Genomic DNA, 19,260 nt, shown 5'->3' on the forward strand with positions numbered 1-19,260 from the left:
AACATGTTTTCAAAAACATTCGAAATTCAATTAAAAAACATAGTTTCATTTGTGATTGTTTGGTGTCTCAAAATTGTTAGCACCCAATAAAATTTTTGTCTCGATCATTTGCATGGGATAACGTAACAGAGAGAGCGCTATACCAATTCATATTCGTGGATAAGTAGGTATAGTATGTTAAACCCGAGGCATTTCATGTGCGTAACTTTGTAGCATGCCCCACAGTATGTCAGTGGCCACAAAATCCGGATGTTCCAGATGAAAGCCGGACGTATGACGACACCCCTCTCATAACCCGAATGGTGCAAATTGTGACCCATAACTGGGGACATGTTGCGGTATGAAAAATAAAAATTCGTGAAACGGAACGCAATTTTCGTGAACCGTTCGCTTTATTTATGTGCGATATATTTTTTAGTGTCTTGATGGAATTATATTATGCCACTAGCATATGGACGCGATTCGTTCGCAAAATTAAAAATGCTGGGCTACAATTTGGTACTTCGCAATTTCATTTAGGTACCTACTTATCTACGTTGCCATATTATTCTTATGCAAATCCATAATTCTATACTAATATTATAAATGCGAAAGTGTGTCTGTCTGTCTGTCTGTCTGTCTTCTGCTAGCTTATTACGGCTCACAGTTCAACTGATATTGAGGAAATTCTGTAGACGTCTATCGATTGATGATGGTGATAAAATGTTTAACTTTTGAGTTACAAACAACTACTGAATATGTTTTGCAGTTAGTTGCCTTCACATAAACGACCATACTGAAAATTATCTCACTAAGCAGCTACGTATAAGGTATGTATAACGAATTGATATGTCTACATTGTCGCGATGTTTTTACGCGACAATAAACCACTATTTTTATCAGCAATAAAGACTATAGTGGCTAAAATAAAGAGATACTTAAATGACGCATATTTAAATGAATGTCCTCCAGGTCATAATGAACAGCTAAAATAATAAGATGACCGATTCGACCGAGCGTATCTTGAGTACACAAGTGTTTCGCCGTGTATTTTATATAGGTACGTAACGTCCCATAACGTAATGTCCCATGCAAATGGCCAAAAGTGTACAAAAGCATGTGCTTTTTTTAATTATTTAAATAATATTAAGAAATTATTTTCCATTCTAAGGAGATATTTTGGATACCACAGAAATACACATCAGTGTAAATTAGATAATCACAATAAAATTGCCGTAATTTGCATTGATGGTATTTTTGCTAAGTACCTATAACCTCAAGAGTGAATAGCGCTTGGCTATAATTAGATCTGCTGGCAAGTGATGATACAGCCTAAAATGGAGCACGCTTGAATAGAAGATGTCTTAGTAACTCTTGACTTGAAGGTACGTAAGTATATTAAAAGTGGAGGCGAAAACTGATGCTGGAAGGGCGTTCCATATTCTAGCAGTTCCAGTTGGAAACGAGGAGGCTTGCTTCGTACGTGCCCGTGTAATTTCGACTACGTGCGGGTGCAGACCTTGACGATACCTTGCGGTACGATAGTGGAATTTGGAAGTGTGAAGGAGGAATCAGGTCAAAAATGTTGGTGCTAGGGGTGGGTGCTGGTATAAGCCTGTGCCTGTCGTTACGAGATTAAAAAAAAATAGCGAGCAAACGAGCAGGCGGTCACGTGATGTTAAGTGATTACTGCCGCTCATGGACATTTGCATCACCAGAGGAACCGCCCATTATGTTGCCGGCCTTTAAGGAATTTTTTTGGTCCGCGCCTTGAATAAAGGTTGCCTTTAAGAGATTGCTATAGCAATAAGGTCGTCTTTGCACTATCTAGTATAGTTTCTTCTGATGTTTTCTGTATATATTATGTTTGTGTGTGCACTAGAATTTTCCAAATCAAAAAAAAATAACCCCATGTTATTGAACACGCAAAGAGAGCTTACGTCTCTGCGGTGATCCAGGCTTTCCTACGAGCTGGTTAAGTACCTATTTGCTTAGTTTGGGATCGTCCACAAGTCGAACGAGCCGCTTTTGGCTCCGATCAAATTGGTATATTTGTTTAAGGCTAAAATCGCCATGATTTGCAATCAATTAGGTTATGAAGGTACAGTATGACGGCATGTCGGCGATCACCGCACCCAGTGTCGACAGTCGACACTATAAAAACCCCTGATTTCTGTAAACTATCACGTTACCTCGCAAATTGCTTCCGCCCCCGCTCGAATCAGTTCCGCCTTTAGTCGGGCGTTTTATTAATATCGGTTTGTATTGAAATTTTACATAATATCTAACGAACTGCACTTTCGAAAATAGGAGATAAAAAGTTAGTAACAATTTCAAAAGATCTAAAATAGTTACTTTACAATATTACTTAAAAAAAATTCAAAATCACAAAATTAACTATCAAAGTAAGTAGTAGCGCAGTACCATATAATTAAAAAAACCAGCCAAGTGCGAGTCGGACTCGCGCACCGAGGGTTCCGTACTACAGAAAAAGTGAAAAAGTAAGAGTCACTCTTGTTAACTAATCGCAAAACAAACTTTGTTTTTAGAGGTTTTCATTATTAGATATAAAAAAAAAAAAACTGCGATAGTTAGACCGTTGGTTTTATTTTTCCAATACAGAAATCTCTATTGACCATAATTATTTTAGGTTTTTCGATTGCTAAACTTCAGATAGGTATACTTAAGTGGGAAGGAACGGAATTTTTTTCGACATTTTGCACGATAAATTATTAGGTAGGTACCTAGGCATAGAAATAAATAAAATTTGGATTTTTCCTTTGGACTTACCTAGCTGCCTGCTAAATTTCATGATTGTAAATCAACGGGAAGTAGGTACCCTCTAGGTTTCTTGACAGACAGACAGATAGACAGACAGACAATGAAGTGGCCCTATAAAGAAAAAAGGAACCCTCCTTTTTTCCTTTTGAGGTACGGAACCCTAAAAACAATATAAGTATTATACTCAAATACATATAAAATCATAGAAGCACACAACCAAAATTTTTCTTATGACACACTAAAATGTGATCTCCAAAATTGGTCCGCGAGCGTCTTTGCCCAGATGTGAGGGCTATTTTAAACTCGTAATAACCGTTGTCGACACGTGTGGAGCGACCATTACCACATATTACAAAAAATGGAGGAAAAACAATAAAATGCTGAGGGGGAGTGCGAGGGACATCAAAGTGGACGCGGTTTAAAATTGATTTCGTCTTTAGTTCCTAGTTTAAAAATATTAGTTAAAATCATCATCGTCAACTCATCCCTGGCCCACTACTGAGCACAGATCTCCTCTCAGAATGAGAAGGGCCATACTCTTTATGCTGACCCAGTATTGGCAGACTTTCCACACCGCTGAGTACATGTAGGTTTCCTCAAGATGATTCTTCTTCATTGTTAAATAAGTTCTACAAGTAAGTAATGTTTAATTGCTTAGAACGCACATAGTTAACTTCGAAAATTTAGAGGTGCATACCCCCGACCTCCCTAGTAAAAGGCCGACGTCTTAGTCACTAGGCTACCATCGCTATATTAGTAACTAGTCATACAGAAATATTTTTAATGTAGTTATGTACCAGGACTCACAACAACTAATTATCTTTATGAATTAGATCAATGTAGGTACATATATTATGTGACCCCATGTCCAAAACACACAAACAATGAATATTATGCTAGTTAGGTATTCGATTCACCAATGCTACACGTTCAACAGATCAACAGAATCCTTGAAAGATTCCAAACCTAGATCTAGGTATATCTACTCACAACGATATTTCCAACTTAAAAACCATAGATGTATATCTGCAGAGCTAACCAACCCTTACGTGGCTGAAAAGCCATCTATCATAGAGTAAATCTATGATATATTTACACACAGTGAATGCATTATCACTATTCCTAAATCAGCTATCAACGGACTCTTTTCACTAAAAGGGTGAGCTCCACTATAGAAAAGGTTGACCCTTCATAAAGACTTATCACCTCATATACAAAATAAGGTTGTACTAATCCCAAAAATCCCGAGCGAGATAGAGTTTTATGACCACCTACGTTGGGACCAAATTTCAACAGCCCAAATTCGGGAGATGGGATCTAGTTGAAGTTAGCGGTAGTTTTTTTCTCAACAATCTCCTCTCGGACTTAACTTACGTTATCTCGCCCACGAATGTCACAAGGAATAGAAACCCGCACATACATAATAAGGACGATATTTCTAAAGAAATTTAAATTTGCCCGCAAAGGTCCCGAGATAGGATTAAAGATTGGGCGTCGAGATGGCCCTTTGTGGCCGACCCTTAAGAAAACATGTCTTGATATGGAAATATCTTGGACGGGACTTAGCGAGAAATCATTTACGGGGGCGATCATGGAAACGGTCTATGAATGCGTGATTAGTGTACAAATACAAGAGATTTATCTGAAACGAGGACCCGTTGTATGGCTTTTGTGGTAACGTTTATTTTGCATGAGTAGATAAGTAAAAAGCTCTGTTGTTTAGTCTCCACTGACCGACCGTTTTACGACTCGGTCAACCGTGTTAATTCAAGTTTAAAAGGATAATTTTTATCAGCGAACTTTGTAAGAGGGGAAGAGTGAAATCGATACGGACAGGACTACTTCACAATTATTACGTATGCTAATGGGCTTGGAATACTAAACATTGAAACGTTGGGTCACTACCAGAAATCCATTCCTGACTAATATTTAAGAAGTGAGAGTCCACAACATTTGAATATGAAATACCTAGCATAACAATCCGTCATTAATTTGTAACCCAAACAAAAACTCCGGACTCAATTTACACCTGGTCCAATATTTATTTTGATACAAATAAGTGACGACCACCGGTTCTTGTACGTATGTATTTTTTATGGTAATGAGTGCAAAGATGTCTTGTGGACACATCATTGTACATTCGTAGAGGACAAGCTATTGTTGAGACTTTAACAATATCTAGAACAAATATAGAAATAAGAGACAAAAGAACAAGCTGTACGAGAGCTGATACGGTGATGTCATCCGAACGTGCGTTTTGGTAAAGTTTTTCTAAATATAACCATTGAACGCTAAGTCAAAGGACACGCGATAGGCACGAGACAATCTTCCCCTCACCTTTCACATAGAAAAGCAACACGTCACATCTAAAATTAAAACCCACTTATTTAAAGCCCGCCACTTAGCTACCTTCCCGTCGGTACAAAAACTAAAAATATCCTCGACCATTGTGTTAGAGTCAAAGAAGTTCCGTAGGTCACGGCAAACGCATGAGCGTGTACGTGTCAGGAGCACGCCAAACATTTTTTATCTTTGAAAAAATTATAAAAAGCCTTTGACAATGGAGCCTCGGTAGCATCTTTGACAATTATAATATCACGGTCCATCTTCTACGGAAGGCCGTTAATACCAGTGATCTGTTCATCAACACTGAACTCTAAATATTTAGACCACACCGTTGAATATTCAACTGCTAGTACACAAGACCTGGGACCTTTTGTACCTCGTATTTACGGTTAACATAAGGGTCATCACAAAAGGCACTAGATAACAATGCGCGCACGTCAATCGTGCGTTCATGCAAATAATTTTTTTCTTCAAAAGCATCCCCTTTATCTGTCCATAAAGCGATGGGGTTAATTAATATGTACAAAATAATACCATTTAAATTAAGATCCCTTTTTACGTTGGCACGAGGTCAGGATTTAACTGTCACCAATAGAATTATGTTCTTATTGTCACAATAATTTAAAGTTTAGTAGATTTATAGGTGCGATTGTTTTGTTTTTAGTTATCATTTCAATATGGTGTAATATTTTACTATAACGGGACCCTCATGCTTTATTGAATATGGCTGGTTTGACAGCTCACTCGAAGGGGTTAATATGAACGTTTAGGATAAACTCAATAAGCCCAAACAACTGGTGTTGAAGCAAAGCCTGCAATTGACATTTAGATGATAGCGCAATTGGCATCGATATTCTGGCAGCGATTTTCGTCAGCCACTTTAATCTTTATGCAACCTTAATCCTTTTTCTTTCCATTGTTATTGTTATTATGATATGGTTAAATTAAAAGGCCTCTTTCTGAATCATCTTTCTCATTGCTGAAGGTAGAGACCCATTGTATAATCACAGAATGGTAAGGCTATATTATAATAATCGTGCCGTAGGTTTCCAGATCCTTCCACATATAAAGTTGAGTTAGTAAACTTACAAGGAAGGTACCTACTATGTATTTTCTTCTGAGGTTGCAATAAAAATGCTTGAAAGTATTTTCCATAGGGCTGCACAAACAATTCCTCTAAATTAACAGTTAACGCTTAAAGTTTTAGTGGCTCACAAAGCAGTTGACAAAATGCGGGTCGAAAATTTTGAACGGTGTACAATTTTCGGGCTTAAGAAAGCTTTTGTTGTGCAACGGTTTAATACAAAAGTGTCAAATGACGGCACATCTGCTTGCACAAAGGGTTATGCTCTCGGATAGATTATTTTTCGAACCATCCCCGCAAGATTGTTCGCTATACAGATGTTTAAAGTTTCTGCTTCCTTTTGTGTTTCACTTTTCTAGTAAAGTTTAAAAGGATTTAAGCAATGATCTTAACAAAGTGATCGATTATAAATACGATCTTCACCTGGTATTTATTTTGATATGCCTCTATGGCTCTGAGGCTTGGGCATTCTAATGGCCGAGAGGAAAAGATTGACGCTTTCATTTTTGGAAAAGGATTTTTCGAATACCACGCTAAGAGAAGAAACAAATCTATTCTGGAGCAACTTCGTATCAGCAATAAACTTTCACGAAACGAAGATTGGGGTAGGCACTTTTGTCTAGTAATCTGATTAAACTTTTAGTCGTTTGTAAGAGGCAAAAGACCAAGTGGTCGATCCCCTAGCCGCTGGTCTGAGCAGGTCAAGTCACTTACTGGCAATTAAAATCGCTATAAGAAAATCTCGGCTTTTCTTGGTCATACAGAGTGGAGAGCTAAAGTCACCAGCGCAACGAAGACACTTGATTGCAGACACGACCTTTTGCTATGGAGAATCCGACAAAGAAGAAATTTATTTTGATACTAGCTGATGCCCGCGACTTCGTTCGCGTGGATGTAGGTTTTTTAAGAATCCCGTGGGAACTCTTTGATTTTCCGGGATAAAAAGTAGCCTATGTGCTAATCCAGGATGTAATCTATCTACATTCTAAATTTCAGCCCAATCCGTCCAGTAGTTTTTGCGTGAAGGAGTAACAAACATACACACACACACACACACATACACACACACACACACACACACACACACACACACACACCCATACAAACTTTCACCTTTATAATATTAGTGGGATTTTTAGTGGATATCTTAATTATCATACTCTAATTCTTTGTGAAATAAATTTTATTTTTGGGTAATTAAAAGATCTTATTTAGAAAAATAAGAAAACACCCTTTTACGAATGTACGAGTGATGTGACAGTATTAGCTCCAATCCAAAATGTATGATCGGGAGATGACGTCAGCAAAACTATAAATGGCTTTTCTTGGTCATACAGAGTGGAGAGCTAAAGTCACCAGCGCAACGAAGACACTTGATTGCAGACACGACCTTTTGCTATGGAGAATCCGACAAAGAAGAAATTTATTTTGATACTAGCTGATGCCCGCGACTTCGTTCGCGTGGATGTAGGTTTTTTAAGAATCCCGTGGGAACTCTTTGATTTTCCGGGATAAAAAGTAGCCTATGTGCTAATCCAGGATGTAATCTATCTACATTCTAAATTTCAGCCCAATCCGTCCAGTAGTTTTTGCGTGAAGGAGTAACAAACATACACACACACACACACACATACACACACACACACACACACACACACACACACACCCATACAAACTTTCACCTTTATAACATTAGTGGGATTTTTAGTGGATATCTTAATTATCATACTCTAATTCTTTGTGAAATAAATTTTATTTTTGGGTAATTAAAAGATCTTATTTAGAAAAATAAGAAAACACCCTTTTACGAATGTACGAGTGATGTGACAGTATTAGCTCCAATCCAAAATGTATGATCGGGAGATGACGTCAGCAAAACTATAAATGGCCGCCTGTATTGTTGTTGTGCAACGTCTTGCACAATAAAGGACAAAAGCTGAGCGTTACGATAAAATTGTCTCCAAAATCCTTTGAAGCTGACGTGGACAGCAATCATTAATAAAATCCTAAATACCGGACAAAGAAAACACCATGACATCAACATTTCAAACAAAACGTGATCTAAGATGTGAAGATTGAGGCTGGGTAACTATACCGTTGTATCGAATTACGCACAATTTTTTTTAGAATACTTACTATCCTTTTATTAAAGTTTTCAAACCACATACACGACCTAAACGTTTTAGAAATATTTCAGTCAGTCAATAGGTCTTATTCCGTAGTTCGGGTATTAATCGTCTATAATGGACTAAAAGCCCGCGAGGGCCAGACCTTCGTTATTTTATAAAAGCTGAAAGTTTCTCTGCGTATTTCTCTAACACAGGGAAGAACAATCCGCGACTATGAAGTTTGGATCGTGGTGGCTTTGGCAGATAACAGATAAAATAGGTTAAAAAACCTTACGTCAAAGTATAAAGTGTAATTTTTTTTATATTTTCTTCAGAATAGTGTTAGAAATCACGTCATGATACTATTTAAATGATATAGCGAAAACTCGGATCTCTAAATATTTATCTTTTGGTTTTATCAACGTAATTAATTCCTGTAATGGCAAACAATTACTCACCACTATGCATTGTGTTAGATTCAGCGTCAGCTACTTCAGTTCTGGATTTCTTATGATCTTCAGGAGAACCCGTGGTATCCATGTGTTCTTGTTTGATCTTCGGTTTGATATCTTCGTCAGGGGAACTTGAAGGCATTGGTGATGTTGATGCTCTTCTTTTAGGCGTTGAAACCCCAGGGTCGGCTTCTGATAACAAAAGAGAAGACAAATCAGTACATTCTAAAGACTGTACACTATTTAAATTTACCATCTGTTGCACCTAGTTCGGAAAACTAATGACATTATTATAATTTAAACAGTAAGGTAAAATGGAGCTAAAATATTAGAAAAGTAAATCTTGGTTCAAAAATGGGGAAAGTTAGAAATAACGAGAATAAGAGAAATCCAGAATGTCTCTTATTTCTATGATTATGCTAAAATGGCTTAAGTAATAAAACCAGAGATCTGCAACCAGAGAGAGCAAAAACAATTAAGACTTTTTTGAATGATTTAAAGCTCTTAAGCTTCATAAGACTCTATAAAAGCTAGACATCTAATGTGCTCAGGAAGCAGATCTATGTCTTATCATCACTGAACAAGTATAATTAAGGTAACCAGTTAAACAATAATTATTATTAAAAACAATTGAACTGTTAAGCTAAGATTTACCATCTAATAGCCGTTTAGGTGTACTCGAAGCACCGCCATCTTCCAGCAGATCAGGCGGAGCTATCGAGGGGCTGGCCAGCGGTGGAGTGTGTACTCTACTGCTTGGAGGCCTTCTGGCTGTAAGCAGCGAGGGTCTTCGCCCACTAGAGTTACCAGTTGCCACTTGTCCTGGTCTTGATCCATCTTCTTGATCTGAATTTGGACCTGTGTAAAATTGTATGGTTCTAAATGATTTAGGAAGTAATGCAAGTACATATAAATGTAGAACAACAGTTATTATTGAACTTAATGCACGGGAGATGTTAAGTGGGATTTTAAAATTATGGACGAGTTCTAAACATTTTTACAAACATTAAACAAACGGTTAACATTCTGGTGTTGTCTCTAGAATGTTAACCAAATTAAATCAAATTGAGGTTAGATTTAGGCAGGGCCCCAGAAGTTTTATTTTAATTTTAGGTAGCTTAGGCTACCGCTAAAAAAAGGTTTGGATCATTTTGTGACCAAAATAATAGTAATCATCATCATGATCAATACGTTGCCGGCTATCTAAGGATCACGGGTCTCCTCTCAGAATGAGAAGGGTTAGGCCATAGTCCACCACGGTGGCCACTTGACCACATTATGAAGACTTCTCAGGCATGCAGGTTTCCACACGATGATTTCCTGCACCGTTAAAGCTGGTGTTTTTTTTTTAAACGCACATAATGTCTATCTCCCTGAGGGATAAGATTTGAAATGAGGAGATCCACTGGAGAATCAATTTTGATGTAGATCAAACTACACATTAGCAAGCTGAAGTGACAGTGGACAGGCCATGCCTGTCGTAGAGACGATGGCCGTTGGAGCCGGAAAGTCCGTGAGTGAAGACCGCGTATAAGCAAGCGTAAGTAGTGTGGGACGCTTTCCAGCACGACGGACGGACGATATAAAGAGGCTGGCGGGAAATGGCTGGATGAGGAAGGCTGGTGACTGGGTGTGGTGGCGCTCTTTAGGGAAAGCCTATGTCCAGCAATGGATGCCCACAGGCTGATGATGATGATCTCCGAAAAGTTAGAGGTGAAGTGGACCCATGAACAGCTAGTTATGAATAGGTACTCACCGGCGCTATAGCAGTGGTAGGACGATAGGTCCTTATCACAGGAGGAGACTTTGTGCTGGATGAACCGCACGATATCTGCCAGGGCGAATGCTCTGCGGCACGCCCCACAGGTGAGCGTGTCCGCAGGGACGCCGGGTGTGGGCGACCCCCCGCCTTCTGCCGCGCTGTCCGCATCCGCTGCAACGAAAAAATATCATTAAAAAAGAAGCATCTGATCTTCACTGGTTATACAACTTTGGCCGCTCATAAACTAAGTGTTCAGCCAGATTTAAATTGGGTGGCGCGTCCGCGTGGACTAGCATAAAAAACACCTATTTTCCCTTCTTAGTTATATTTCCAAAAATCCTTTATAAGCGGATGTCTATGTTAGGTATTATACGAGTAGCTATGTGTCTTATACCTTTCTTTGTCAAATTTCAGCCCAATCCGTCCCTTAGTTTGAGTTGTGTCAGTCAGTCAGCCCTTTTTAATTTAAGTTAAATAGGTGAATTAATATATAATAGGCGAGGGATACTGATGAATTTAACGCCTTCTTAATACTAGTAAAGGTTTTATTCAAATATACTTTTACATGTACTTTTGAATCGTGAAAAGGTTCGTTCGTTCGAAATCGTGGAAATCCACCATTGGTTCAGAATGCCTTTACTACTGCGAAGGGCAGCAAGAAACTCGGCAGTTGCTCATTTTAAAGATTCAATTCACAATATTATGCCATAAAAGTAAATGCAGTTGAAGATAAGAGAAAAAGATAAAACTCTACACGATAAGTAAAGGATATTAATAATTTTATTAATATAAATTATTATTATGTAATGACAATGGACGAACAAGTAGGTTAGCGAAACAATACATGCAATTAATAAATAATAATTTTTGCAAATAGGTAAGGTTTTTGCATCGGACCGTACGTATTTAAAATTTTTACAAGGAACATTTAAGCCAAAATATTTGAACATCTGATCAATTATATGTATTTAACAAATACAAAAATGGAAAACAGGTTACCACTCACGCTTACCAGATGAAAAGGCATTCAATTGAAGGCCAATTACTTGAGTCCAAATTCGAGCGACATATGGCCAATGACACTTTCATGCTTTCAACCCTTCGAGTGCTAAATTACATTTAATTATATCTTGTCTCAGTCACGGTCGTCAGACGTAAGGTGTCAGTTGTGGTGACCACCTCACAATGGTATAATGACCGTCTCACTTGCGGTTTGTATTGAGAGGGTTATTTTTGGGTTCCGTACCTCAAAAGGAACAAGGAACCCTTAGACTCATTACGCACTAGCAACTCAGTCAGGCGATTGTGTATAATGGGTCTTACAAAATCACTTCGTTGTATGTCTGCCTGTCTGTCGTGTCTGTCAATTTGGGGCAATTAAAACCTTAGAGGGTAGGTACTTTCCGTTGACTAACTAACGGCCGAAAATAATAACTTATGTATCTGTAATCTCTGTCAATAAGTTTCTTAACAACATTGTTACTTGTCAAATAAGACTATTCAATTTTTGACAAATAACAACGTTGCTGAGCAACTTATCAGCACATTACAGGTGGATTGGTTTTTAATTTCAGCCGCTAGTCCTAGAATCATGAAATTTGGCAAGTATGTCTTATAGCACAAGTAAAGCAAAAAATCCGAAAATCAAGAATTGTCATAACATTTATACACATCACAAAAACATTTAAAATTTGTGTTCCCGACCAAATAATTAGTTTACTAAAACACATCAAGATAGTGCTACCCGTCATTATCTTGCATTAACTTTTACTATACTGGTTTGAGATTTCTTATACGATGGTGTGGACTGCGGAACCCTTTGTGTGCGAAGCCAAGTCGCACATGACCGGTTTTTATTTTCTTTGTTGAGACAGGTATAAGATAATCAGTACAACAGATGCGTCCGACTTATCGGATGTTTTGACTCGGTTATGATTATTATAATAATTAAATGGTTGAATAGAGAGAGCATTCTGATGGACGTGTTGTATTGCCGCCTGGTTTCTGGATACCTGTGATTATTATGTTATTATTTAGCCAAAGAATTTTTGGAAGAATTTTGTATTGTCAAGTAAGATTTATTCAAAAATACACCGATGAAGTTGGTACGTACTTAAATAAAAAATATAAGTTTAGTGTTTAAGTAGGTAACTTGATTTAGAGTTTTTTAATTTAATTTTTTTTAAGTTAAGGAACCTAGGCGTAAGTCTAGTCTACATTACTATATAAGAACTGGATAGATTAAACAAAAGTAAATCTATTCCGTTATGAAAATATTGCGACAAAAGGGGGTTTTTATTCAGTCGTGGGCTAGATTATTATACGCTGGGTATTATAAGGAGATAGAACCATGTTTAACTGAAAAATTGCCAATAATTCTGTTAGAATAATTAAATTTTAAGCGAATAAAATTTAACTACTTTAAAACCTGAACTTAACCTAATAAATCAGCTTAGTGCTTACATTGCTACTCGTAAATAACCTTGCCTTATAAAATCCCCTTAAAAATGTTATAATAAAAAAAAGCTTGCCACCTCCGTCAAAACTTTTACTCTGCGTAACTTGTCGCCATACTTTTGCAGCACTCTGGTGTTCAAACGCATGCCCTATGTACAAAGCCCACCAATTACATGCCCTATATACATTATACGTACGTTTAATTGCCTAATAAATAAGTCGACACCGGCATCGGCGCCCGTGAAATTATAAAGGCACTTTCATATTCAAGACTTATACAATTGGTCGGCACATCAAAGCAACGCGAGGTAGAGCTAATTTTACATAAGTACTATGCGGACTCCCTTACATTCCGTACGCTTTTATTATTATATTTTTCCTTCAATCTCTTTGTGATGAAAGTAGGACGTACTTTCTTATAATGCGTTATACAGGGGACGATTGTAACCGGAGTACTAAATTAATACAGCGCAAAAAACTACGTGATTCGACCGCTTTGTTTACATGTCGTACCTGAGTTTGTTTAGGGGGTTTATTATGTAAATGTGTCGTATTGATGTAAGTTTTTTTTACAGGAATTTATTTGGGCAATGCCATGGCTCGTGGCAAATGGTTTTGTTTTTTGATCGCTTCCTTTCGGGCCGCTGTCTTTCCTTCCGTTCTTTGTATCAGTGGTAAAACAATTAATTTTTAATAAGGACTTTTAATTGTAAACCTAATACCATTCGGGTAGTATCCACAGCTTATATAAACTAAATAAAATACCGGTCAAAATATGCGAGTCGGACTCGCACACGAAGGGTCCTGAAGGTAGTTATCACGTATTAGTATGTAATATTATGTACTTTTTAGTTTTTTTAATTTACCATATTATGGATATTTTTATTATTTGTTGCTATAGCGGCAAGAAGTACACATTCTGTGAACATTTCAACTCTCTACCTAATATAGTTCACGAGATAGAGCATGCTGACAGACGGACGGACGGATGGATGGATATGCAGACGCTTAGCAATAGAATCCGGTTGGCAACTTTCTGGTACAGTAACTAAAAATTGTATTCTATGAAGCTGTAATTTTTTTAAAGAATAAGCCAAGTTCATCGCGATGACTATAATAATCCCATTTCTCCTCCAACTAAGCGTAAAGCTTGTGCTAGCAGTACGACAATAGTGCAACGGGTGGGGTTTGAACCGGCAACCTTTCAGATTTCAGTCCGCTCCTTTAACCGTTGAACTATTGAGGTTAATTAGTATATAATATGACACGAACATCTAATTATGAGTAAAAAAGAGTTGCAACCCGATTTTTTTTGTTCGAAATGACCCGTCTAGTGCGTAATACTATACCTCCTATAAGTAGGTAGATGTCGCTGCCCACAAGATACTTCGTAATCAAAAAAAGAACTCAAAATTATTTATTTATTCAAAGCAGGTGATGGTCAGAATCTTACCTATGTTTTAAATTTTGAAACACATAATACCTACCATAGATATGTCTATTTACAATCGGGTAGTGGTCCGATCGCCTATCAAATCGAACCCTATCGGTTTACCGCGTTAAAGTAGATTTGTCGACAAAATTTACGTGGCCCCACCCCCGCACGCGACTGGACACTGGTCATCACATGCGCCATAGGATACACACACCCACACACAATATTATTTGGTGTGAAACAGTGATTTATTGGTTTTACAGCTCGTTCACACAGGCTACGTAAGCGTGGCGTAAGCGTAGACGTAGCGCGTACTTATCTACCATTGCGTTGTAGTATGGAACTGTATGAAACATGTAATACCGCTTGCGTGGCGCGAACGTTCACGTAGACGTAATGCGTGCAGCTACGTCTATAGGTTCACGCGATTCACTACGCACGTGTCACGTGTAGGTACGTGCTGCATACGCAATTGGTGTGAATCGGCCTTTACCGATGATATTATAGGAACTATTGTCTACTCTGGTCTCTGTGGTAACTAGTATCTTATAAATATACAGAGTGTAACCAGAACGCTAGCTAGCTTGGTGGTGGTTCCTAACAAGGAATAAAATCCAAGTGCTCAAAGTAAGAGCTTTTATGGTCTACTCGGTAGCTATCATATTAATTGAAATATTTTTAAGCAGGTATATTCCAGAAGTCACACTAATATTATAAAGGCGAAAGTTTGTGTGTATGTGTGTGTGTATGTTTGTTACTCCTTCACGCAAAAACTACTAGACGTATTTGGCTGAAATTTGGAATGGAGATTGATAATATCTTGGATTAGCACATAGGCTACTTTTTATCCCGGAAAATCCAAGAGTTTGCACGGGATTTCGAAAAACCTAAATCCACGCGGACGAAGTCGCGGGCATCGGCAAGTTGATCATAAGGTAAGTGCAATATATTTAGATACACGTAGCTTATTGAAAACTCGTGTCTAGCCCCGAACGCCTCAGGTGACGATGTCGGGGGTGCTGATGCTCCCCCTTTAAGAGACAACCGAAAAGTTTAAATTAGCTCGTTACTACATCGAGGCATGACAGTTAAATCTGCTTTGTTTTTTCGTGAGCGAAAAGGTCACGTCTTTCAGCAACTCGCCAAGAGGGCGACATAATCTTGTCCGATATTAAAGTTCAAATTCTCTTTCGTATTCACGCACACTTCTTATTTAATTTTTGAGAATTTATTTTGGAATTTCTTCAAAAACAAAACAGTTTAGTAAAATTATCAAAAACTTCTTAGTTCTTACTCAGTTCATTATTATTAATGAGTGTACTTAATTTATGTGGAGATGTTAACTTCTTCATATAGCAGTCGCAGTAGTTATAGTCTTGGCGTTGAGGCTCGTTTGCGAATTATCTTGATTCGCCGTCTATTTGAAGGTTGTTATCCTCATACAGTCATCAATGGAGACTTAGATATCAGCATTCACATACATGGCTTATAATATAATGCATACTCGCTGATTTAAAGGCAAAATACAAAATCATGTGAGAGTAGAAGAAAGAGATAGCGCTCTACAAATGCGACTCAAACGCGGTAGTTTCAATTTTGCGTATGTAACTTATATCTACTTCTTTACATCGATTGGAGGTGTATATTTTGTTGGATACAGTGGTCTAGTACTTTGTCAGAGAGATAAATAATATCATGTAGCGTCTCCCCCGCTAATGGTGGACTCGCGGTAGGTACTTTTTGGTCACGAGTAACTTGTGTGTTAGAAGTTTTCGACCGTCGCCGCATAAATTATTAATTACATTTTGTGCCGGCGACTGTCGGAATGTTAACATTGTACGTGGCGTTGTTAAAACAACTGTTACATCGCGATTCTCTGTAATTTTTGTAAACTTGCGGGCAAAGAATACGAGTCAGTTTTCCTCGCTCATTGATAAGTAGGTATTAAAAGTTTTTGTAGGCGACCAAACTTCGTAGCGATTCTATGCGATGCCCCTAATTGGCTCAGGTCTCGTAATCCTGAAGATCTAAGGTTTGGGCACATCACTTTTACTGCCTAAAGATTTACTTCTTCAGCTTTTGCCTTTTAAGTGAGTAAGCTTTCCAGGAAGATGTTCATTGTTCAGCCTTGTCGAAATATAAATTAAGGTTCAAATTTCAATTTAGACTGTAATATAAGAGAGATAAGTAGTAAGTACATATTATATTCAACATTGTTCAAAGAATAACAGGAGAAAATTCCTAAGAAAATTTTGATGGAAAAATATTAAAAAAATAGCATAGTGAATTCTCTGTTAACAGACAAAAGAAATAATTCATATTACATCAAACCATCAAAAATATAGGTTACATACACACTATAATAGAATAGATTGATCGGCCTATCCATAACGCTACAAAGAACAAAAAATATGCCCAACTTTGACACAACGTGACCGCCGTGTCCAATCTTAATTGGCAGGGGATCACGAGAACCCCATTGTCCATAGAAATCAAACGTTTTTCACCACAATAACTCCAAATAAAAATAATACACCCGAATACTGCGGGGGTGGTGATTGTTAGCCAATAGGGTGGCCAAATGTCCGGTATTTTGTGAGACATGGCCTATAATATCGGTAAAAGCTAACCTAATGCTTGAATCTGTGTGCCTAGTGGGAGATTTTTAACCTATTCGATCGCGTAAAAGTTAACTGCGTTTTGTATGGAATTGAAACAGCGCCATCTTCTTGTCACTAGATGGCGCTGTTTCAATTCCATACAAAACGCAGTTAACTTTTACGCGATCGAATAGGTTAAAAATCTCCCACTAGGCACACTGACGTTGAGTTGATCGCGCATACTGACACTTGACTTGACTACATCGATATTGTGTGTGTGGGTGTGTCTATTCTGTGACACTGGCAATATTGACAGCACTTCAATTAGATATAAATAAAACTCGCGACCGATTTACGCGATCGATCAACGCTTTTTGCTGAAAACGATTTAGTATTTACACTTTTAGTGTAGGTATTTATTACCGTTTTTATTTGCCACAAGTTATTAAAAAGCAAACACAACCACAAAACCAACGCAAGTGTCTCATATTATTTTCTGTTATTATTTTGATAAAGAGTAAAAAATGTAAAGTTAAATTAATCTTACAATTTTATTATTATGTAAACTTCATCTCTATTTTCAGTATTGTCAATTAATTGGTTATGTATTTTGTGTGTACAACAAAGAGCTATATTTTATACTATATTCATAGGACTTATCCTACAACAGTTAAAATCTTGGTTTCCCTATTATTACAAGTTTCGATCGGTAGCATTAGTTTCAATATACTTACTGTATTTCTATTATAATAGTCGATGGAGTCCTATTCAAATGTTATTGTAACTACTTGGCCTGAGCAATTTGCGTGCTTCCAGAATAAGTTCGTAATGAAATCTAGTTCTATAGTTTTAGTACCTACTCACTATATCTGAAACTAGACCTACCTAAGTTTAATATCTACCTAATACATACCTCTATCTAAAAATAGAACTGATAATAATTATTACCTAATTTGCAGTTTAAACATATTTTTAGGCTAATTTTTTTACCGAAAAAACTTCTACCGATAAAATGCACTAATAAAATAAGGATAGATTTTTGGTACCTATTAAAAACCTCCTAACAAACTACAAAAAAAAACTTGCACATAGAAACACCATTTATGGTCAAAATATGTTTAATACAATTTGCTTTATGTAATTTTAACATTATTATATAACCTAAAGCTGCGTCCAGATCAATAAAATTTTGCACTGTACTTATATCGTTTTAAAAGTAAATAATAATAATAAGCAATATTTTTTCTCGGCGTGGCCGTTGTACACGGAAGAAAATGCGGCGATTTACACCAGATGTAGCGTTCAACCTGTGGTTCAACACTCGACGCAAATTTTTATTCGTGTGGACGTGGCTTTAAAATTACCAACAAAATCTCATGCTAATAACTATTTCAGTACATTCAACCCCTATTAATAATTTAGCGTTTATTTATAATTCACAGCCATAAAATTTTGACATCGGTCTTTGACAACTCTTTATTCAGAGACCAAGTTGTCGGAAATGGACATTCAGTTCAAAGGATCATACAAATAAAGCCTTGTCGGCAAATTCCGACTCATTCAGTTTGTTTTACTTTTATTAAATTGTTTAAGAAAATTTGTTTTGGTTCCTCCGTGCCTTTTGGAATGTTTACATGCCGATTTTGGCTTACTTAGGTTTTGTATGGAGATCGGCTGATCAGGAATTTTATTATGACCATTATTTTGAAACTTAAATTTGATATTTCCTGAAAATAAGACAAAACCTTGGGAATAATTAAGTTTTCTTTATACACGGGAATATTTTGGATACCTATAAGTAAAAAATTGTTTTTATGGACGTTTGACCACATAGATTTTTTCCACACATATTTTTATGGAACGCCCTTATGGCATCAGTTTTTCCCCCTCTTTTAGGTTCGTAGTAGGTGCATGTTAAGAGTAAATAGGCATCTTACTATGATAGCGCGTTCCATCTTAGGCTGCATCATCACGTCTTGCCAGCAGGTCTGGTTGCAGCTAAGGTTAGTCTATAAATCTAGAAAATATTTTTGTTTTTTTTTAGGAAGGTTTCTTCCTGTCCAGTGTTTACGAAGAATCAGTGTCAATACTGGGTCTAACTTTTTAGATGCACTTTTACTATATTTTAGTCTGTGGTATGAGTACCTAGGTATGAGCCTTCGTTTACTAACATAGTAAGGTTACAGGTAATTACCTACTGACATATCATTGATTTTGCCCAGGGAAGCCAGGATCGATGGATTAAAAAAAAGTAAG

The 19,260-nt window shown here is 37.2% G+C and overlaps 1 protein-coding gene across 1 annotated transcript in view; it reads right to left on the minus strand.

Moving 5' to 3' along the window:
• The window catches only part of LOC123873025 (B-cell lymphoma/leukemia 11B), a 64,139-nt gene that overhangs the window by 11,527 nt on the left and 33,352 nt on the right, over window positions 1-19,260 (minus strand). The window contains exons 2-4 of the mRNA XM_045917678.1: window positions 10,507-10,683; window positions 9,405-9,608; window positions 8,757-8,942 (exon numbers count right to left, since the gene is read on the minus strand). Of these exons, the coding sequence (XP_045773634.1) occupies window positions 8,757-8,942; window positions 9,405-9,608; window positions 10,507-10,683 (567 nt within the window). The remainder of the gene's footprint in view (window positions 1-8,756; window positions 8,943-9,404; window positions 9,609-10,506; window positions 10,684-19,260) is intronic.

This window comes from Maniola jurtina, chromosome 16 (genome assembly GCF_905333055.1).
Source record: "Maniola jurtina chromosome 16, ilManJurt1.1, whole genome shotgun sequence".
NCBI lineage: Eukaryota > Metazoa > Arthropoda > Insecta > Lepidoptera > Nymphalidae > Maniola > Maniola jurtina.